The 24438-nt window shown below is 35.2% G+C and overlaps 1 protein-coding gene across 17 annotated transcripts in view; it reads right to left on the minus strand.

Annotated features, from left to right (window-relative positions):
• The window catches only part of ATP2B1 (ATPase plasma membrane Ca2+ transporting 1), a 118970-nt gene that overhangs the window by 32090 nt on the left and 62442 nt on the right, over window positions 1-24438 (minus strand). For all 17 annotated transcript variants that reach the window (XM_073213608.1, XM_017662423.3, XM_073213607.1 and 14 more), the window contains 7 exons: window positions 13606-13803; window positions 10199-10453; window positions 9983-10108; window positions 6511-6651; window positions 4510-4548; window positions 3637-3798; window positions 1936-2150 (listed from right to left, as the gene is read on the minus strand). In XM_073213608.1, the coding sequence (XP_073069709.1) occupies window positions 1936-2150; window positions 3637-3798; window positions 4510-4548; window positions 6511-6651; window positions 9983-10108; window positions 10199-10453; window positions 13606-13803 (1136 nt within the window). The remainder of the gene's footprint in view (window positions 1-1935; window positions 2151-3636; window positions 3799-4509; window positions 4549-6510; window positions 6652-9982; window positions 10109-10198; window positions 10454-13605; window positions 13804-24438) is intronic.

The raw sequence follows: 24438 nt of genomic DNA on the forward strand, positions 1-24438 counted from the left end.
TTTCCACATGGCTGGTTCATCTGATTTTTTCATCCTTGGGATCATGTCCTTCCTCTTACTTACAAGAACAAAAGAGAAAGTTTCTAAAAAATCGAGAGTTTTCATGGTAGTCCCAAAAGGCATATAAGTTAAAATGCCTGATAATTAGTTCTCAGAACATGTGGAATGAGTTAAAAACTACATAGACTTATTTTACAAAGTGTGCTCTATGACTACTAATGATGTAAGATGCTACAAAAAAAACAAAAAACAAAAAAAATACTGGTTCTTGAAGAAACAACTATGGAGAAAGATTTGCCCCTCTCAAATCACCTGTGATTTGCACTAATATTAAAGATGAAAAGAATGAGTTCTGCAGTTAAGAAAATGTGTTCTGTTTTGCAAAGCAGAACCAAAAGATCCACAAAGACTGTACTTCAGAGAAAAGGACAGAAATTGGTAACGTGGGCTAAACATCTAATAAAAGTTTAAAGAACAGTAGTTAAATGCTTTTATTCATTTTCTATGAAAGGCATGCAAGTCAATCCTGCCTATATCCTTCTGATCAACTAAAAAACTACTGTTACTGATGACTATTGAAAATGACCTAATGACAATATTGGTAAAATGATCACTGTGTCTAAAACTTATGTTTACACTAATTATTTCTACTTATTTTAAGACATCAAAAATAGGACAAATAGATGACTATGCTGTATCTCATCACTTAGATACATTTACCATTTCATTTTTGAAACAAAAGATACCTGAAAAGAAGATAAACACTAAGCAAAAAATATTCTTATCATGACAGGCTTATTGTAAGACATTTTGGGAAACTGAAGATAGGAGTGCTAAGCAGAAACTATGACTGATAACTTTGCATTGCTCAGTCAGCAATACTACTTAAGGAGAGCAGCGCTGATTATTACTAGAAAATTGTTAAGGGCAGCATTTTTCCATTAAGTATAATTTTACTTGAGAAGCCATTTTGAAAGATCAAAACCATCTAAGCTAAACCTTTTTTTAAAGCCCAAAAACTGAACTCACCTTTTCCAAATAAGATATAATATTGATACAAAATACATTAATAACCTGCAAACAGATTACTACTTTAAACAGTTTTAGCAAAGCCACCTAAGTTCTTTTTTTTTTATTTCACTTGAAAAACAAGGATTGAGCTACTTATAAATCAAGCGGACAGAGGTGACATTGGAAGAGACCTGAACCAAGCACAAGAGCAAATGATTTAAAAGAAAGAACAAGTGGGCCCTGAAGTGAGAACATGGCTGGGATATCTGAGAGCCGGCAGGAAGGCTGGCCCCCAGGGAGGGAGGGGATGAGCATCCAGAGGTCGGCGAGGGCCAGACCAGGCGGGAGCATGACTTTTATACTAAGTGTGATGAGAAGCGACTGGAGTTTTACTCAAGGAAATGGTATGATCTGAATTTTTTTTAGAAACATGAGCCTGCCTATCTGGTGAGGACAGACTATGGGGTAATGAGGAAGGAGAGTGGCAATAAGGTGGCCTTACAAGGTGGGAGTGAGTGAAGCCTCTGTGCTCTGTACCACATATTAAGAGTTTTAATTTTACAGATGGGAAAAAGGAGGTGACATGACTTGACAACTACCATATGATGAAAATTAAGATAGAACCAATATAATATTTTATATGAACTACATTCCAATTTAAAAAAAGAAAATGAAGCTAGAACTCTGCCTAGCAGGATTCTGCTTTGTGCCCAGGCTGCCTTCAAAGGAATGGTTAGGTCTTGAGGTACAGAGATCAAGATCACCTGGGGGGAGGAAGAGGAAATGAATGACAGCATTTCTAAAGCAAGCACTGTACATTATGGAAATCCACTTTCAGAACCAGAAAGAGTGACCACATGTACATTTTCTACATCAGCTGAAGCTTTCAACTTAGTAAAATCTACTCAACTATTTTCTACTTACCTTAACTGAATAAGCCAGTGAGATGGTGACTGCAAGCGGAAGACCTTCTGGCACTGCTACCACTAAAACTGTCACTCCAATAATGAAGAACTTCACAAAATATTGGATGTAAATCGGTGTGCATTCAGCAAGCCACGGTCTCTTCTGAACCCAGAATGTATCAATTACAAAATATAATACTAGAATGATAACTGTGATGGCAGACATCAACAGACCTTTCAGTATATAAAAAAAGAAAAATGTAATTACTTAAATAGTCCAGACACTATCCATTGTCAGTTACATATCAACCACTGGAAAAATGTGAACTGGTTTGATATTTACTTTAATTTCTCTGAGAAACTGTTACCTCCTTTTTTTGCACTTAACTCATCATTTGACATTGTCAGGTTTAATTTCTGTTTCCAAGTATAATCCTGTTCCCAGGAGGATGGGAGAAAGTGTTAAATTCTTTCCTAGGCTTCACTGTATCTTTGGCCTTCTAAAGCTGAAACTAAGTAATAATAAGTAATAGCCAATGACAAGGAATACCGAAAGCTTAGCACAAAAGATCGTGCTTTACATGTTGGCAACTTGCCTGATGCTAAAAGAGAAGAAATTTGCTCAAGGAGGAGACTTGGGATTAAATATGCAACCTTACATTTTTACAAAATGTATAAATTATCTGAATTATTTTTTTCACCTATGTTTAATGTATTATTAACTTAGAACACCAAGAGTTAATCATGTATTACAAAAAATTCACCTCTCTATTTTGTGGGCTATTGAGCCCCTCATAAGTGAGTATCAAAAATAAGGCAAAGCCAAATATCTAGATTCAATAACCCAACCCAAAGTCTACTCAATACCACCACCATCTTAAATCCACTCTTCTCCCCAACACTGCATGAGTTAATATTACCATGTGGCTACACATGACACAAAACACATATTTGCCATTAGACAGTAAGTTTATTGAGTACAGAAGCAAAAACCTCACTTTCTCCAACATATGCCAAGTAGTAGATTGACAAAAATTTAAGTGATTTTAATAATATATTCTGATTTGTGTTCTTTCACAAAATTGATACTGGAGGGCATACTCTGCTTTAAGCTAAGAGCTCTGGGGTTTTTTTTTCCCCCTAGAATGGTTCTATTTTTAACGGGTGTTTTCTAGTGATGGCAACAATTTAGTAACCTCAGCCTCACCAGGATGATGCTCTCACTAGTCCACACAATTTAAATAAACTATAATTTTTAGAAAAACACCTAAATTTTTTTTTAGGTCATAAAAAGATGACCAGAACATGTGACAAAATTTCTTTTTATTAAAATATAGTAGGGTAATCTGTATTGAGTAAACTTCTGCCACTCCTCTCTCTACTGCTCCCAGAAATACACAGAAATTCAGGAATGAGAGCAAGGGCTTGTGAATTGGGCATACTGAGGCACTAACGCTAACCCAATCACTTATTAGCTAGCTGACAGAGGACACTTCCAACAATAAATGGGTAGAATAGCCCCAAGGCTGCAATATTATGAGGATCTACAAGAACTCAAAAGGCCTGGTACATTGTGGATAAAAATGAAAAGTATCTTCAACTCCCCTTCCATAATCATAAAGCAATAATTTCCAGCCCCAAGTGTGGCAAAAGATGATTTTTAAGCAGGAAGGTTGCATATTTTATAACAAAACACTTTATTTTCTTCTATATGTCATACCTGCTTTGCCAATCTGAACAGCCAGCTTTGTAAGTTTCCCCTGTAAAACAGATTTTTCCTTTTTTGGCAAGTTTGCTTTCTTTTTGTCTTTTTCATCACCATCTCCACCTTCTTCACTCTTCAAAGGCTGCATTTCCATGGCTGCACCATCCTGGGCTTTTGCTACATTTCAGAGCAAATACAACGTCACTACATTTTAAAAGCACACACAACTATTAACATTTTGAAACAAATCAGTCTCTTGTAAGAAACTAGAAAAGATTTAAATGGTCAGCTTTGTGAGAGCATAAGTGAATGTCTACCTAGAAAAAACAAAACAATACTGACACTAGACCGAATTTTCATACCTGATTTTTCAAAGAATGTTTTGTCAGGTAACAGGGATGAGGCATAAGAAGAAACACAGGGTCCTTAAACTAAGAACGAAATATTAAACCATTTCTCTTCCCTGTGTGGTATTAGATAATGTGGTTTATTCCAAACACTGTAAAGCCCTCCTATATAATTATGACCATTATGTATGACCACCCTTATAGAGAAATACATATGTTGACACTCTTAAATAAACACAAAAACATTTATGTTATATATTTTGATTTTTATGCATTTTTCCTAGCAGTTACATAGTAACCAATGTTAAAACACTTGAAATACTTAAGTTGAAAGTTACCTACATCTAGATTTTTCTAAGTTTACTAGGACAAGTCATAAAATCTTATTACCATTATAGTAGAGGCACTGGTAAGAAGACAGACTAACTCAGGGAACATACACTGTAGATTTCCCCTGCTACATGGAGCCTTCTTTTGGGTGAATTATAGTACATAGTAGGTATTTTTGGATATAATGAAAAGAAGCTAACTGGACTTTTACCTTTGTTGCGATTCTCAATAGCTCCATCTTGTTTCTTATCTGTAGGAACAAAATGGGAATGAAATCTTTCCAAAAGAAATGAATATAGCCATGCTAAATTATGCAAAGGTAGCTCACATTTCTGTAACAGAACTGTTAAACAATGGTGTGTTATGTACAGATTAGAAAGCGTTTGGCTTGTAAGGACCTGCTTGGTCAATTGCTCCCCTAGGTCTTAACCATGGGGGAATACTCCAAAATAATTTGGGGTATCTATACATGTTTAATTTCTCCATAAGACCTTACTCTTTCATATGCCATAATAAACCCAAATATGGTACAAGAGGTTTTCAAACTTAAATACAGATAAAAAGAGAATGAGGAAAGAGGGAGGGATAAATGTCATAAAGACAACACACACACAAGAGAGCATTGATGGGAATGAGAACAAAAACAGTACATATAAAAGACAGAAGAGGCAAGAAAGTAAAACTAGAAAATGAACATAAAGAATAAGCCAGTAGGACTACCGGTTAAGGTGATTGCCTAAATCAGCTTAGATTTAGAGAAAACAAGGATGAAAATGTCTGAAGCAATAAAACAGTCAAGGAGGGAATGGGTCTATTGTTTGGAGTAGAAGGTATGTTATTAAGAATGGCAAAGAGGAAGCAGACCCATTCAGCCTATTTTTCTTTTAACTTCTTAATCAAGAAGAGTTATCTTCAAACTGGAAAATGTGGAACAAACAAAGTCAAGAAGGAACAGACACTCAAGATAGATGAGGAGATAGTAAGAGAATACCTAGCTTCATCCAATGACCTTAAGTTTGGAGAGAGACCAGATAACACATTCCAGTCTATGAAGGGAACTGAAGAGATTACCCTGGACTGCTGTTGAGTGACTGCCAAAATGGTCAAGGGAAAGGGAGACGGGCTGAACAACGAACCGTTTACGAAAACAAAATGAAAACAAAACAAAGCACCAAAAATAAAAAACGGTATACCATGAGGTTAGATGTTAATTCCTGGAAATATTCTTGACTGGATTAATAAAAACAGGGGTACAAGCTTTTAGAAAAAAAGATTACTTACTGGAAAGACACTGTGGGGTTAATAAGAATTAAGTCATGATGCAAACTTCCCTTTCTTTTTTAATAGGATCCACTGATTTTAGATGCCTATAAATTAGGGTGCAGCACTTTATATAGTGGTTTACCCACAGTGAACTGCTGTCAGCCTACAGAGAAAATACTCTGGAGTGGCATCCTGAGGGGGAAAGGATGGCAGAGAAGCAATGTAGAAACACGGTGGGGAGAGCTTCTTAAAAGTGATATGTCCACAAAGAAATGATTCTGAGCTGTCTATGCATGAGTTTTACAAGATCCTTGTGGATAAACTATAGTTACTAAGCTTGACAGATTGTTTGGAGGGACAGTAAAAACAAAGGATTAAGATAATAAAAAAATCCTGTTATCTAATGATGGGCTGAGTAGAACAAGACAAATACAGTAGGTGTCAAAAGAAAGTCTCAGTCTTATATCCAAAAGCTCACTATGTAAGTACAGACTGGGAAACATGAACAGTAGAAAATGTGAACAAAATCAAAAGCTCAATGAGACAAAAAGCAGTGTGGCTGATAAAGTTACTACTGATGTAGCAGAAAAAATAAGCAAATAGGAAGTGAGAGTTTAATTCATTTTGCTGGTCATACCACAGAGAGATTTCTAAAACTAGAGAATAAACAGAATAAAGCCAATGGAAATGCCCAAGGAGGTGCTGAATTTGGCCATAATAAATGGACTGATACATTCACTAATGGTTCTTTATGGACTGTTAAGTCTGAAAGGAAAGTCTCCCCTGTGTTAACTCTACTACCTGAAAAGTACAATACCAGGTAATTAACTTTTTGTAAAACTTTTCATATCAGAATCTCACCAAAAAAGTAAATTTTTTGGTACCAGTTCTTATAATCAAGTTACTGAATTTCCCAATACCAATTTTTATAGCAAATTGCTATTCTTACTTTTCTTTTCCTTTTTCTTCTCATCTTTCTTCTCTTCCTCTTCACCTCCAGCTCCCAGTAAGGTGAAGATAATTCCAGTTTGAGAATTTATACCTACAGCAGTAACTACCATTCTTCCAGAGCCTTCCATTACATGAGTGCCTACAACAGAAAACCTGTCTTTTAAAGTCATAATAGATTTTTCCTCCTACACCAGATTTTAAACTTTAGTAATATTGTCTTTAATATCCTCAACATATTTTTTTATTATTTATCTTACTAAATTCAAGAAGACACTAAATAAAACCTAAATTGTGCTTGAGGCTTTTACTCTGTAGTCACTTGTATCTAGTTTAAAGCTCACCACTAGTTTATCACGTGATATGAGGCAAATTACAACATCTCAATACCTCATCCATGAAATGGGGAGTAGAACAGTACTTATACTTTATGAAAATAATAAGACACAAATAAGCCTATAAATGCGTGGAATTTGTGGGGTTCAATGAATGCATTTTAATTTTTACAATATCATCATCATTGTAAATTTTTTTCTGAGAAATACACTGCTTAGAAAGAAATGTGCTGATATCTAAAATGGTTTTACAACAGATGCCACATTCCCCAAATCTAACCCCACAACTTCTACCTAAGCCAGGTTTTCACCCCAGCCTGCCTCAATTACTGAAATAGCCTCCAATCTAGTCTGTCTTTCCAGTTCATCCTGAAATCAGTTTTAATTTTCTTAAAATGTGATCCTAAGCCTCGTCTGACTCAAAAACCTTTGATTCCACATTGCCTACTGGATTAAGTGCAAAGTCTTCACCTTGAGATTGACCAACTTTTCAAGCTTTTTCATCCATATTTTAACATAAAATCCCACTATAGAAAGCTTGGGAGCAAAGAAGAGAACACTGTATTCTGACTCTGTCCCTTAAATTATCAGGCATTATTATTATTTCTTTTCTAGAAATTTGCCCAAGGTTACTCAACTATTTAGTGGCAAAGCAAAGATTCAATCCAGCTCTGTGAAAGGACAAAGGGCATATTCTTATAAAGCTGATAAATCTGCTTACTGCATCTTTCCTCACTACTTAAAAGACTTCCCACCTTTCTTTTTGTGAATTTTAAGAAGATTTCAAATCTTAATTTTTAAAAAACTCTCAATAAAGTTTTCTTTATAATTATCATGTATGTATCTCCTAGTTTACAACCATTTGGAGGGCAGGTTCTGTAGGTTCTGAGTATTAAATCAATTCTCAAAAGTTATTTGCAAAATAAGATAATGAAGTGTATGTACTCATTTCAGCACTAAAATATTTATATTTGGCTGTTAATTACTGGGTAATGTATCCAATATGAATATTTTAGGCCTCTGATTTTCATGCTTTTAGCAATCTATATTCTGAATATTTTCATTAATTACTGGCTTCTTAGCCTGTTAATATGCAGGGGATACAAGAAATGAAATTCAGGACAGTGAAACAGTATTTACCGAGCAACTATTACATATAAAAGTCTTTGTTTCTTTTAATAATTCTGGCTTTTGGTAAATTTCAGTTCCTTATATTCTGTTCTCCCTGACCACAGGTAACCAGAGATTGGCCATTACTGTGTTCAAGCAAAGTAAACAGTTTTTGTTCTGGTCATATCCCCACTGCTAAGAGAAAAATCTAAATTTAAGAAGCCAAGAACAGCAGTGAGAGATGGCATCATGAGAATACATTTAAAAATAAATGCATTTCATGTTTTTTAGAACATTTTTGGAACAGGGAAATAAATGCAGAAAAACTTTCCCACCCTTACTATGATAAGGGATTCAAGTTATTTCTGTCTTTTCTTAAACATGGAAAATTTATAGAGTTCTTTTGGTATACTGGGTGTATTAAGGACTTCAGTCTACATAAAGCTTACGAGTCATCTCTGCTAAAACAAAAAAGGACATCAACTTGAAGAGGTAAGTACAATGTACATAGATGAATGTACACAGCAGTCCATGAAGTATATACAGCAAAAAGGCAGGAGGAGACTATCTCAGTTTGCAAAAAATATTATGGCCCAGTTAGCCTATGGTGGCAAGGCATGATTAGATTCTTTCTCTCTTCTTGGAAAGATTATTGATTTTATTTGGTTTACATTAACTATAATTTCTTAGAAGTATGGCAAAGAATAAATAAAATAAGGATACACTATACTTAATACCATATATACATACATATATCCATATATATGTATATATATATATGTCTACTCAGAATAAATTACATGCACGCTAATATAAAGAAAACACAAATAAAATGTTCTTAGTGGTGTAGGATACTAAAGGTACCTAAATCTCAAGACTTTTTTTTACAGAAACTTAAGTCTAAATTACAATTGGAAGTTTTACCCTACTTTTAATGGTGTTATTAATGTATGTGCATATAATTACTTTGGTTTTTGGTAGTGGGATGTTTTGCAATAAGCTGTTTTGGCACATATTTGCAGATCTTAAAAGGTAATAATCAAGCTTAGGTATGTTCCCTGAAGTTGTGATTCTAACTTAACTGACCTTTGTCATAGGTTTGACTTTGATTTCTATAAAATCATGTTCAACCAAATAATAGAGAAAGTTCACTGAGAAGAACTGAAAAATTACAGCCGGCAAGTTATTAAATAGTTAACCAGCAGGAATCTCCTGACTATGTATGAAAGCTATAAAATGTTAACATTCCATTAACATCTGAAAATGATAATAGAAGACAAAGCAACATTTTGCTTCCTCCAAACTACTGTAATTCAATCTAACAAGCATATGCTATCACAGTTGACTGTTACAAGAGCCTCCCAAATAGACACCACTTCTCTTTTACAAACAGTACCCTTACCTATACAAATCCTTTTTGTATTATTATATTATATATTATAATAACATGTCTTATTCATGTGCAAATTCAATCTTGCCTAGTAGAAGGGCTGCTACTCTGGACCTGCTGTTGATTAGTCATAAAATCTTAGATAAATAATACTCTTATTCATCACTAATTAAATGAGAGTTGGATTAGGTAAACATTAAGGATTTTATCAGTTTTTTGAAAAAAACAAAAAAAACCCTGTCCTTCATAGATCATTATAGAGAATTCATTAATTTATTCTAAATACATAGGCATTCTTTAGTATCAGACTTCAACATGCCTTAAGAATAACCATGATACAGAAAAAAAGAACAATACAGTAGAGTTCATTAGGCTTGTATTTTAGTTTTACAATTACATTAACATTAGTTAACACTGGCTCTAAATCTCTTCAATTTTTTATTTATAAAATATAGATTCATAGATTTCTGATGTCTCTCTTCCAGCTTACGAAAAATAAAGTTTCTAAGCATTATAAGGGTAGAAGCTAACATGAAATACAGAATCCTCTTCGCATTATTGGCTCTTACAGAAACTGTTTGCTGACAGTGGTATATACTGAGGAGGCAGAGGAGAAGTTTAAAGTTAGAAAAGTATACCTGATAGAAGTAAGGGATCCTTATCTAAAGACTTCTTAACATGATCAGATTCACCAGTTAATGAACTTTCATCGATTTTAAGATCATTGCCTTGAATAAGAATGCCATCAGCTGGAAGAAGATCACCTAAAACAAAAAACAATGAGATGCTAGGCTACATTCAAGATTACAGTAATTTTACATTTGTGTTAAGATGTATTACCCTTTTTTACTTACCGTATTTCACTTGAGCAATATCTCCAACAGTAATGTCAGCGACAGGTATCTGGATGACCTGACCACCCCTGATGACTGTGAACTTCTGTTCCTGTTCAATTCGACTCTGCAAACCTCTAAACTGTTTTTCCTTACTCCAGTCATTGAAAGCTGTTACTAATACCACACATACTACCGACAAGAGGATCGCAGCTCCTTCAATCCAACCAGTTTCACCTTCTCCCTCTTCCTCTCCAACAGAAACTTCTCCACAAACTATTTGAAAAGAAAGAAAAAGCTCATCAGAAAAGATTTCTAATGGATGGCAATAGACGTGTCATAAGCTAATTATAATGTTATATAGCTCTTAATTTTAGTTATATCTCTAAACCTTACTGAACTCAAAGCATTCCATAATGGTAAGAATCCTTACTATGCCAAATTAAAACTCTATGACTGAAGATGCCTCAGGGAGACAGTCTAGGGTGTCAGTTAAGAATAAAGACACTGCGGAATATTAAATCTCAGATCCTTAGCAAGTTACTTATTCTTAAAACTTCGTTTCTTTATCTGTCAGATTAGGATATTACAAGAGGATACTTGTAAAGTAGGAGCAGTGGGGCTGCCACATCCTTTACACCAAATGGTTCATGCTATTTTTTATTGGTAGACAAGACATACACGGAAAGTTAAGCATTATGTGCTACCCTTGAATCATGCTTCTTTACTACAGCAATTTTACTAGAGTTATGTTCAAAGTTAGGCTTTCATAATATGTAAAGTTGAGCATCGTGCTATTCATTCAACTATTTGCATACCTACGCTAGGTGTTAGACACTGTTTTAGAAGCTGGAATACAGTGATTAAGACATACAAGTTCCCTATGGAACCCATACTAGATTTGGTAGGTGTGGTTGGTTATGAACAATTCAGATGCCAAAAAGAAATAGAGGATGGTGATGTATTACCAAATGAAGAAAGAGGGTTAATTGTGGCTGGGTGAACACAGAGGGCCCATCTCAAGTGTTCATGATATCTGAGCTAGGAGCCAACTGATGAAAATTTTTATGAAAAAACTAAGAAGTTATTTGCCTCATATTTCATGAATACATAGTGGAATTTTACTAATATGACACGCTGAATACAGATGCAGATGAGAATCCTGTTATCTTCAATTAAGCCAGACATTAAAGAGCTACAATGAAATGAAAACACTACAATTTTCATTTCATTGAAAAGTTTAATAATATAGTAATTATTTCTTATAATAATACTTATTTTTGTAAAGTTCATTGACACATATTTTTGAGTTTCTCAGTTTTAATTTAGAATAACAGTGTATAACTACAGAAATAACTCTACAATCTAAAGTTCTTTGGAGTCCCCAATACTTTTAAGAAAGTGGGCCTTGAGACTGGAAAGTTTGAGAACACAGGTATTATACTAGTGACTACAGATTTACTTATGGTGTATATAGTAATTATTTTCATGCCAAATGGTACTATGAAGAAATTTTGGTAATTTAGATTTCTATGGCTATACATTTATAATTAACGGATTTCCTTTTCAGCAAGTTACTAGTTCTTAGTGTTATATATAACATGATGAAAAGATATATGGGGTATACAAATGTTAAAAAAATAAAGTGCAAATACTAAACAGCTTTACACCATAGAGCAAAATAGCTCTCATATATGTTGTACTAACACTTTCTAGTAGATTTTGACTCTCTTTAAAGGGCCTTTGTGACACTGACAACTGTAGATTATCTTCCCAGTTGGATCTAATATCAGTATCTCCTTAAACAAATTTGGGAAAAGACCTTCACATCCTACAAATGGATCACTGGGAATTCCAAAAAAAATTGTTCCTGTTAGTAACAAAAATCATTCCCAATGAAAATATTTCCCTTTGGTTTCATGAGTCTTTATTTGCTTTCTCACTTCCCAATATTCTATAATTAGAGCTGGGTAAACTGAACAATAAAGAAGTTAGCTACATGTTGTTAAACATGGTATGAACTCCCTTTTAATGTATCACAAACTCTTACGCCTATCCATGTATGCACGCATACAGATATATGAGCATACACAGACACTCCAATACACAAAACATTTTTAAAACCTGGGAGGACACATATCAAAATGGTAAAGTAGTAATCTCTATGAAGTGGCCTTTTTAGTGAATATTGTTTCCTTTGAATTGTCTTTTACCCCCTAATTTTCTATAGCAAAATATATACTATTTAATGAAAATAAATAAAAAGTTTAAAACATAATTTGGCACAATACTGACAAGAATATTACCTAAATCCTTTCTTATCTAGATAACCGATTCTTAACCACAGGAAATTTCCCCCCCCTTGGGAAACCTGACAATGTTCAGAGATACTTTTGGTTGCCTCAACTGCAGGGTGGTACAGTGCACTTGGCAACAAAGAATGTTCTAGTGCAAAATGTCAACAGGGCTGAAGCTGAGAAACCCTATCTACACTGAGCTCAGATAAACTGACTTGGTCTGTGACTTTTCCAGAAAGAAACGAGAAAAAAGTGCTCATGTGAACTCTATACATACCTTTGGAGGAATTATTTTGAATGATTACCCAAGGCAACTTTTAGGGCTAGCAAATATATATTAAATTCTTCGTAACGTGAAAGGCAAGAGAATAAAGCTTTCACAAACTAAATATTTTGATGAATAACTCTTCTCATACATACATATATATATATACACACTATTGGTTCACTCTATAGCTCCTTAAATATAGTGACCAAAACCCTAGTTAATTTCCTAGCAGTTACAGAATGTACTGTCAGAATATCCATTTTAAACAAGAAGAAATTAAAAAGAAGAAATGAAGGACAAAGTAAGATGGAAGGGAAAACAAAACCATTTGTAGCTGCAAATTAAAGCAGAACTACACTCTATAATGTACTTTTCCAGTGGTTAGGATACTTTGGAGTATAAACATTTCTTGAATGGCAAGGAAATTACCCAACTCATGTATATTACATGTTTGAAGAATTTGAAAAGTAATGGATTAGGGAAGTAAAAAGAAATTTTCTTTAATAATGATTTTCCCAAATATTAAAAAAAAACACAAAGTTAAGAACTGTACTTATTTTACAGTAGTGTTTGAAAGAACTTAGAAACCATGATGGCACAGACCACATTATATAATACAGCTTTGCTCCTTGCCAGACACATAGTATGCACATATAGGTAAATTACTTAACTTCAATGGTTCATAAGGTTACTGGGAAAATTATCTCAGAATACATTTAAGTAACTACCAAAAGCACTATTAGAATGGTCCCTAGCACACAGCAAACATCAATAAATGCTGGCCTTAATCAATTAAATGAGCTGAACTTACTAGTATTACACATAGAAGTATCCCCCCCCGCCCCGCCTTCCAATTTACTTACGGGCATTATCCCCTTCTGGAGGTTGATAAAAAGAAAGGCCCAATGATACTATGGCTGCAATTTCTAATATAATTAAAGTGACATCTTGTAATGCTTCCCATACTAATTGAAGAAAGGTTTTTGGCTTTTTAGGAGGTATAAAATTCTTTCCAAACACTGATTCTCTTCTCTCTATATCTGCAGGGTTTCCACTTAAACCTAATAAAAAGAAACAAATTTCAGTGAACAATTTTACTACTTATAAATGAAAATACCTATTTATGCAAAACACATTCATGTTACACTTCAGATACCAATTCATATGACCCTATCAAAATGGTTTATTTTTGTGAGTTCACCCATGTATTCAGAACTTTAATGACTGAAAATTATGGTGGTGCTTTAAAAGTAGATTTTAAGAAGATAACTCAAGACTGGATTCAGAATTCTCACCTTTCTAAATGCTTATTTTTCATCATATTGCCTTGTACCATCTTGTAGACTGCTAGTAACCAGACTATATGACAACTGGATGGTTTTTATACTGGAATTAAATATTTTTCTGACCTTTACCTTTGATGTTTTCCCTCCAAAAATGGAAAAGGTATTTACTTGATCAAATTATTACATGTTGGTTAACTTAATCAGCGGGGAAAAAAAATCTGAGTCTCACTCTTTTACTCGAACAATGGAAAGTTAATCTACCACAAGCTCTAAAACTTCTCTACTAAAATGTCTGTTATATTTGGATTGATAAAAGATTTCCAAGTCACAAAAAAAACGGATACTTCACAGGACCTTTCTTTCAAGTGTTACTTTTAGGGTTAATTTTCAATTGAAGAAATAGGTATTGTTACTGACTAATGGGACCAATTGTTGCTGTAAGGGAAAAGGTACATTACATTGTAGGACAGAATACTTGCTGCTTGGGGTGTGAAATTAGAAGGCTATGAGGGAAGCAGTAAAGATAGAGTGGGGTGAACATCAATTCTGCCTTTTCTTGAGAGTTTTCAAGCAAGTCTTCCTCTGATTTAAACCTGCTGATCCTGTCAAACCTAGATAGAGCCCAATTGGCTAATAAAAAGTATATACACATTTACATTATTGTAGGGTAAGAAATGACAGACAGCAGTGACAAACGACATTTCTCCTTAGTATAAAAGAATGTCAAAGAAGGAAGCAGAGATACCAGGATGAAATGACTTTTAATTTACCATAAATTTACATTCATAATTAACTTAATTAACTTCAATTCTTTTTTTTCCCCGCCAAGAGCTTGTTCTAAGAGAACATCAAAGGAGGGAGACACCAAAACAGCAGATTACTAGAAGGATTTCGGCTTTAAGTGTTTTAGCTATTAATCTCAGTGTGGAGGCAGGGAGGGTAGGGGAAAACGAACAAAGAAAACTTTATTAGAATAAACAATAAGAAATGAATATACAGATTTTAAAGAAATTGTTTACTTTGTTAAAGATACCAAAAAGATTCCAGAGAATTTTCATCAGCAACTATAACAACGTTGGTCCATACTGAGCAGTTTGGAGGGCACTTGAATGAAGTGTCAACTGACAGCTTCTACAGAACTCTAGGCTTTGAGACAGTCAATGGAAAGAAAGGCAGTGAAGGATTGTAGTCCTTGTGATTGGGGGGAAAGACAATATGAGAGATGAAACTTGCAAACTGCAGTTTAAAATCTACACAGTACAGCAATGTTTCCCAACAATAACTGGCTGCAACAAGTTAACCCCAGTCCATGGTTTAACTAGAGGATAGGGGAATCAATGAGGGAGGTTTTTTGCAAAACAAAAATTTGTTTTAGAGCTAAACGTTGAGATGTTCTGAGATCATGTGCTTACTGTTTTTCAAGTTAAATGTCCTTTCTGTCATGGAAAGATGGTATTCAACTAAGTTTGCTTTGTCTTGTACTTTAATGTCCTTACTAGCAAAAATAAAAGATCACTATCCCTCCCTGTGTCGGTCTCCAATTTTTTCTAAGAAATTTGAAGATACTGGTTCTCTGTTTAACTCACACTTACTAGAGCCTACATATGTATAAAAACCACTTGGTAGTTTTCAATATCACCACTGTAACTACAAGAATAGATGATCACATTTTAACTTATATTGATTATAAGAGGGGCCAGTATTTTATGTTAATGTTGAAGAGAACAGCCATAAAGCTAAAGATAGCTTAAAATGATATCTTGGAGGAAACTAGAGAAGTAAAAAAGCAGCTAGTCCTGGAAGTTACTATAATTCTTCTGCACTACCACCACACACACAAGTACACACCTAAGACACAATACCAATAAAGTGGTCTGGTTTAGGAACCAGAAGTCCTACGTTCCAGGTCAGTTACTGAAATATTGTTCTGAAGTCAACCTCTTTGGAAGGTCTAACGGGGAGATATTTGTTGGTGTAACGTATGAGACTGTTTTGGAAAAAACAAAGGAAAGGGTACAGAGCATGTAAATCATAAAAGTATAGGGTAATGGTTATTCAACAAAGAACAGGGAAGACGAGTTATAAACTGAACACTACACAGGTTTTAACTCCTTTTGGGGGCAATTAATTTCTACCAATATAAATAATAAACTTACATAGTCTAAATATAATAGAGCTAAGAGTTTTAGTTTAACAAAAATTTGTTCTCTACCAGATAGTCATTGAACATTTACTACTTTGAGGGACTGTTCTATGTGCTGAGGCATCAAGTGTGAAAAAGACAAGTCCATATTGAACAAGCTTATATTATAAGACAAATATATGGAGAGAGGATTGGCATTTATTCTAAGCACAATGGAAACCACTGGAAAGTTTTAAAGCAAGGTAGTATAACTAATCTCATTTAAATGGTTGTATGAAGGATAAACTGAAGAAGGCAAAGACCCACTGGAGGCTGTTGCAGTACACAGTAAGAGACAATGGTGGCTTGTATCTGGGTTTTAGTAGTAGAGACGGTGACTGGATATTCCAGGAATTTTTTAAGATCAGACAGAACCTGCTGAAGGACTGGACTGGCTGAAAGAGAAAGAGAACGAAGAATGAGATCTAGATTTCTTGTGCACATACTCAAGTGGACAGATGCAGATTTACCAAGTTAGAGCAAGCTTTGGAAACTGCAGAATTGTGTGGAAAAAGGGAGGTAGGAGTGAATGCAATCATCAACATACAGATGATTTTGGAGGACATAATGACCTTGGAGCCATGTGCAGGTCCCACTTGAGCCCCTTGTGCTATTTCAGTGAATATTATTCTTTTTGATTCACTAAGTCTCCTTTTGGATTTGAGCTCTCTTTGCCTGACCTCTACAACTGTATTTGAGGTCTCATTTTGTGAAGGCATCACCCTTTTAATATTTCCTTGCTTTCTGAAGTTTTGCTTCACAGAACGGGATCCTTAAAATCCAGAGAGTTAAGGGTGCTACCTTCTGGCATACCTGTGTGTTTTATGTGTAGAAACTATGGCTCTGAAAGATGTAATATCTACAAAGATGGCACAATCTTACTACAGACAATCTAGAATTACAATGGCTGTTACAAGGAACGTTCCCATTAGGAAAGATCTTTTAAGCATCTAAAAGCAAGGGATTCCAAATCAAACTGAATGGAATATCTGTTTTAATTGGTATACAGAAGCCTAAAAGGCTTCAAAATTCCAAAAATAGCTTTATTGAAAGATTTGTTGTAAAAGGTAAATAAAAGATATGAGATATCTTAAAAAAAGACAGTAAGATGATGTAACTCCTACTGTTCCCCTCTATACTTTCTTTGAGTACTCATTCTAGTAATCCTTTGTTTGAACTGCGTTTCCACTCTGAAGAGATTATTGAACAGTTTAAAATAAGACCACCTGACGCTACAGGCAATTCTCTTCAGTATCTTTCACTCAGTTGAGGGGGGAAAAAAAAGTGATTTCATCCTAAAGTGAAGCTGGTTCTGTAATGTTTTGCTTTTCCTGATTTTAGGAAATCTTTTTCTCTTTTCTCTTAAGGCACTGACAATTTGCTAAGACATACCTTTGTGAACAAAGATAAAACATTACTTTTTCTTCCGACCAGATCTCTCCAAAATCTAAAACTCTTAATAAGAGTTCTTATTGTCATGACAATATAGTCATTTGCATGAGTTCAATAACAATCTGTTCACCTTATAACAGAATACAAATAGAAACACTGGTTATACTATCAAAACGTTCACTAGAATATCATATTTGAGAGAGATGTGCAGAGACTTAGTTTTAAGGAATTAAGGTTGACTTTACAGAACCAATAAAGCTCCTTGGAAAAACTGGTCTGGTACCTTGCTTGCAAGATTCCAGAAGAGCAGTCTAAAAAAAGCACGTATGGTCGACTGCTATTCTTGCTACACTTAGGTAAATAATCAGGCATAATTTAATACAAACAAATTAGTTTTACCATATAAAATGAGGGTAATTGTAGAGGGAAGAAATTATGCTTATACCTTTATATTAGAGTCTAATCCTGTTAATTTTGAGTTTCTGTTATACACCTGTAAATTTGGACTGGATCCTGAATTCTTCTGTCTCCTTAAAAATCTAAGACTCCCAACTAGCATTTCCAATTTTCTCTCACCCTTTTGATTTAGAATCAGTAAGAACAAAGACTGCCCCTAAATCTCCTTGGAAGGGACTTAAACCTTGGATATGCATCTCAGAGCTGAAGAACGCTCCCCCTGTTATCTGGTCCTACACAAGTGTTAAAGACCTCCAAATCAAACTCAAGAGAAGGCGCTGACACTGGGGCAGACTGCTTCCTCCCCAAGACACCAGATCAAGACTTCATACTTTAACCAAACATGAAACCCCCTTTTCTTCACTTTCTTTCCTTTACTCTGGTATTGGCCTGGAAATAATTTCTCCCAAGCCATTGCTCAGGGCTTGGGAAGGCTGGGAGAAAACACACAACCTTTGCCTTAGTGGGAGTGATTTGTGTCCCAACAGGATTTATCTTTGAGTGGTTATCATTCTTGTTGGGCCTACAGATGTAGATAGCTGGCTCACAGCAAGGCAGTATTCTTTAGGCTATCTAACTATGCCCCTAATTGTCCACACATGAACTAAGACACCTACTGGTTGACTTCCCAGGATCTACACTGTCCAGTTAGAAAGGCCCTGTCAGGAAACTTTCATGATTCAGGCTGCACTTCCTTTGGCAGGGCCACACTTCCCTGGTTAGGAACAAATGTGAATGAGAATATGATCAGAAACCTCTCCTTAATTCTGGAAAACACTGCAGAATCTGTTGCTAAGACAAAATAGTGCCCAACAAAGATCCTCAGTCTCAGGCCAAAATGTTCTTGATAGTAGGGTAGTCCTTGACTACCTTTCAGCTGAGCAAGATGGTATCTGCACCGTGGCCACCGCCACTTGCTGTGCCTGGATTAACACTTCTGGGGAAGCTGAAACTTAGTTACGTAAGATCCCTGAGCATGCCATTTGGTTTAAAAAGGAATGTGACCAGCCAGCCTGGAATTTCCAGGTCCGTACTAGGAGACTGGGTGGCAGTGGTGGGCCCAAAGGAGACTTCTATCTGCTTTGGAGTCAAGAAACCCAGGTGTGGTATCCACGAACCTCTTTCTGAGTTTATTCTTTCCTGCTGCTTCCAACGGCCATGAAAATGATACACCAAATAGAATGTTGGGCTCAACACTTAGAGATGATCTCCAATGCTTATACCCTTGACAAGATATGAACCTAAGAATGGGAAATGCCTGAGAACCTCTCCTTCTATCTTTCCTGTTACTTAAATGTGGCCTCTAGTTTCCAGTTGCTACTTACTCCCATCTCCTGGCATGGGATGCTGACTCCTGGGAAAGATTGTACAAGTAGATAAAACTATTTCAGCAACAGGAACGCCCTGATACTTGATCAGCGATGCTTTCAGGAAAAGATCTTGATCAAAAGGGGGAAGTAGGGAAATGAGTAAAGGAAACCTGATTTAATAAGGGAGTCAGGAAGCCATGAAGGGAGAGTCTCACATTCTACCACTCATCTCAACTTACATGACCAGTAGGAAGAGCTCCACATGCCTCAGTAAGAACAAACTGCTTACTACTTGTAGTGAGAAACTGCCACAACCTCAAACTCTTGTTCTCCTTGAAAGAATTACATTCAAAACAACCTTCCCCAGCTTCTTCCCAGAGGTTAAGAAAAGCTACTAGCCCCCTTTTCTCTTTGGACTTACCTATGGTTCAACATTGTTTGCTTGTCCCAATTGCAAAATTCCAGGTATTTGGTAGTTGCTATTACTGAATAAACTCATCTTTAAGGAAATCACCATTTGTTTTATTGAATTATATACTTTGGGCTCTGGATCCACCATTGTGAAAAGTAAAGAAACAGTCTATGCTCATTCTATGAATAGATAATGGCTCAAGATTATTGTCTATGTATCTGAAAAGGACATACTTGAAATAAAATGCAAATTATATCAATAGTTTTATGTTTTACAAGAAGATATAACACCCCAACTGCTGCAACTTAGCAAAATAATGTCTCAATTTAGTAAATGAAGAGCGGGGAGTATTGGAATTTAAGAAGCACGTGGGTTTAACTGAAAATCATGGCCAATGCACAGCACATACTACATACAGTCTTACTCTATTATGTAGTTGAAATTATGCCTGTCTCTGCATGTGTGGCAGTGGTGGTGGCAGCTGCCATCCTGACTTCTCTAAGTGAGGGGCCAAAGAAGAAAACATACAGACCCAGGAAGCATGTGTAAATTTATGTTTATGTGCAATCTTCTTGGGAAACAGCCTAATACTCTAATCATATTTTCAATTTCAAAAGAGAAGGAAATCCCCCAAAAATGTAACAATCACTCACCTAAAGTCAGACTTAAAAACATTCATTTCCTAAATGACTACCATGGGCCGGGTACTGTGAGGCATTAAGCACACAAAGGGAAATGAGTCAGACAGGATGCCTTTCTCTGGCACTTGCCCTCAAGGAACTCAAGGTTTGGTGGGACAGACTGTCAAGAAACTAGTTAATCACAATCCAGTGTGTTATGTACTATGATGGGGTTGGTGAGGATTTTATGGGAATACACAAAGGGAACTGGAATACAAAATTTAGCGGTTGGGGTAGATAAGAGAAATTCTAAGGTATCTAATTTGAGATCTCCAGGATGACTAAGAGATAAAAGATCATAAGAAGGATGAGGTAAAGTGTTTTAGGTGAAGACATCAGTATGTAAGAGGCTCAGAAATAAGACTGACATGGCTGGTTTTAAAAAATCTGAAAATTTTTCTATGCCTGAAATATTGAGGAGCAGAGTTGGAAAGAAGAGCTGAGATTAGAGAGGTAAACAGGGGCCAGATCCCAAAGGAATCTGTTAATCTAAATGAGAAGTCTTGAAATTCATTCTAAGGGCAATGAGGAACCACTGCGAGCTTTTAAGCAGTAATGACAGAGAGCACGGAGGAGATGAGAAAAAAGACACCAGTTATATGTTGTTGCCTGAATTACTACAAGAAGACAATGGCCCCAACAAGATGTAGAGAAGCAGACACTGTAGTTAAGACAACATTAGGAGTCAGAATTTCCAAGTCTCGTCCACCAAGTGACAGGTCAAAGAACCCTGTCAAAGTCAAGGTCATCTAACAAGGTACACAACAATTTGACTGGAAAGGGGAAAAAGAGAAAATATACCTTCAGAAAGGAAAGTTTGGAGAGGTTTAGAAAATGAAGGTGTCTAAAAAGAACTGGGCTTTCAGGCATAAAGCTTGGGAAATAAACCTGGCCTGGAGCTAGAGATGTAGGAATTGCCAGCATCCAGACATGGGAAGTCTGAGAAGTGGATGCTATTACCCAGGGAGTGTACAGAGATGAACAGAAACCTAGGCCCTCTACCAGCTACAGAAAAACACAGCAGGCTGATGAGACTGGCTGGATAAGAAGAAAGAAAACCCTAATATAACATTATAAAAGTCAGAATAAGAATGTTTTGAGATGTAAACATGTCTACTGTACTCAGAAAATGGAACTTAACAGAACTACAGCAAAAGCTAGACTTCGGACTCCATCAAATACAACTTTAAAAAACATTATATATGCTACAAAGTTAGAGGAGAAATAGTCAGTGTTACAACTATCTTCAAAAAATTCAGAAACAGTGAAAACTACTGACCTGAGCAAGTTTTAAATTAGATGTAAATTTCCTGTCACAGCAGCAATAAACTTCTAGGACAGGTGATTCAGGGTCATTAATATAAAAACCCTCCTTAATAATTCTATTAGAATATTAAAACATACATGGCTGGCTTACCATGGTCATGCAAGTTCTTTTCTGAATGCCTTAAGGGGTGTGCAATCTGTCTAACCACAGCACATACACTGGGGCGTCAGAGCATTCCCACAGTAGCTTCTGAGTCAATAATGATTTGTCCTGGGCAAAAGGCTTTTTTTCTTAGAGAGTTAAAATATATTTTCACATGTGAACATTTTATTATATTACATTATGAAGACATGGTCAAAACACATCATTACCAACAGTTGAACTTCTGTAAATGCAAATATAAAATGACATCTGAAACATTATGGAAACATTAGTCGGCCAGGGACAATTACTGTTGACTCTATCGTTTCCCACCACATATCTCTTTTGTTTCTTTCTACCACTATTTCCTTTGTTTTTTTTTTTCTACCTAATTTTAGTAACCACCATTTAAAAAGCTTAGTGTCTCATTTGCTTTCTTGCCCTTTACAAGTCCATGAAGCCATACTTCTTACAGAATACCACTTGGTCCCTGTCTTTAATATCGCATGAATTCATGTTTGTCCTTTGTTTAGTGCAGTACTACTAAACAATAAACATGATACGAGGGCTACACATCCACATTCTAGAAATCTTAAAAGAGAGTCTACTTTACATTCAACAAAAAATTTAATACAGGTGACACAGGAACACATTAAAATAGAAAAGATACCAATAGCTAGGGTAAAAATAAAAGGATCAACAAATAGGATTTACAAAAGGAGTAAGAAAGTCAATGTAGGAAAACTATAGATATATAGAAGAAGAAAAAATGTAATGGTAATTTTATGCAGTTAGAATGCTATAGGCAGGTTATTTTGGCATCAAAGTATATTCTCTTTTATAAACATTATATGGACACTGAGAACTGTAAGACAGGTGCTTGCTCTAACAGGTAATGGTAAAAACATGAAATGACAGGTCTTAATACCAAGTAGCCTTGAAATTTATAGTTCTAATTCTTTTAATACGAGAAGATGGTTAATGAGAATCATTAGGAAGTTTTTAACATGAAAAGCACATCTGGCTCACAATACATCCTATTGATCAGTACACATATAGTGTGCTTGAAGTTCAAAGAGTTTGCTGTTAGAAAACAAGCAATAAATCACCAGGCCAAACGAGGAAGCACAGAAATACAACTTCCTGAATAGGGCATATTTTAGTATAACTGATAAACAGAACCTTAAACCCCCATTTTCTTTCATGTAATTCCTGCCAATAAAAAGGACTATTGAGAAGAGAGAACACAGTTTTCTCTCTCAATATCCTCAACTCTTTTGCAAGCTGTGTGAGCTGAACTTTCGAAACAGACAATACATTCTAGTGGTTAAAACCATGTTCTCTATCCATAGACTGAGTGCCAAGGCTTGAGTGCCTGCTCTGGCACTTAAGAGCTGTGAGACTTTGGGTAACCTTTCGCCTAACCTTTTTGTGTTTTGGGTTATTTGGTTGTGAAGTAGGAGTAAGGCTATTTGAGGATAAAATGAGTTAACAGTGCTAACTAAGCACTAACACCCGATCTGGCACAAATATCACTCACTAGGTGTTACCTATCACCTCTGTAGTTGCTGTTCTTAAAAAATACCTTACATTGTTCCACCACATTTTATAGAAATCTAATATCAGAACCCCTATTATTTCCAATTTTCCTTCTCCATTCATTTTTCCCATAAGCACCTATCACTAACACATGGCATATTTCACTTAGTTGTCTGGTGAATTTGTCTCCCCCATGTAAAAATAAGCCAGAGATTGTTTTATTCAGAGATGCCTGTCCAGAGCCTAGAAAAGTGCCTGCCACATAGAAGATAATCTGATGAATACAATATCCTTGTGATTTTAAGATGTATGTACTCTTTCATTATATTAACACCTCTGAAGTTGGGGTGTAATTTAATTATATTGAATTACTTACAATTAAAACTGTCGGCACTAATTCTTTCTTTAGGGGGTATATAAAATATATTACAACAACCTAGGTCTGATGAAAGACTGTATGTGTCAATGAATGAATGAACTGAGAGGGCAAACTTCACTTTTACTTAATCAAAATTCATGCGATTTGAAGAATCATTTTAATCTCACCTTCCATGACTATAAGCAGGTTATACTAACAAAAGAGTCCTTGTTTAGATTATTTTCTTAGGCATATGAACTCCTAGTTGATTATTCCTAACAATGACTCATTCAGTAAAACATTCATTAGCTTTTTGAGTAAACTATTTCTAAATTAAACTAAAACTATTCCTTTGGAAATAATATTCTTATAAAGGCTGCTGTTTTTATTTATTCTTACAAGAACTGTAAACACAAATACAATGTTTAAAATTGCCTTTTCACATTCTTTAAAAGAATTATTTCAAAATGACAAACTGTTTATATGTAAACACTGAAAAGTCTGTACAAATTTTAACAAAAATTAAATACACAATATTAGAAAAATGAGCAAGAATCTTCTAGGGATAAAATATGGAAAAATACTGCATGCATTTATTTAATAGCACAAAGCAGCAACAATATACACAATTTTGAGTATTAAGTGAATACTTCTAGCAATTATTTACAGCTTT

The sequence above is a fragment of the Manis javanica genome, chromosome 10, assembly GCF_040802235.1.
Source record: "Manis javanica isolate MJ-LG chromosome 10, MJ_LKY, whole genome shotgun sequence".
NCBI classification, from domain to species: Eukaryota; Metazoa; Chordata; class Mammalia; order Pholidota; family Manidae; genus Manis; species Manis javanica.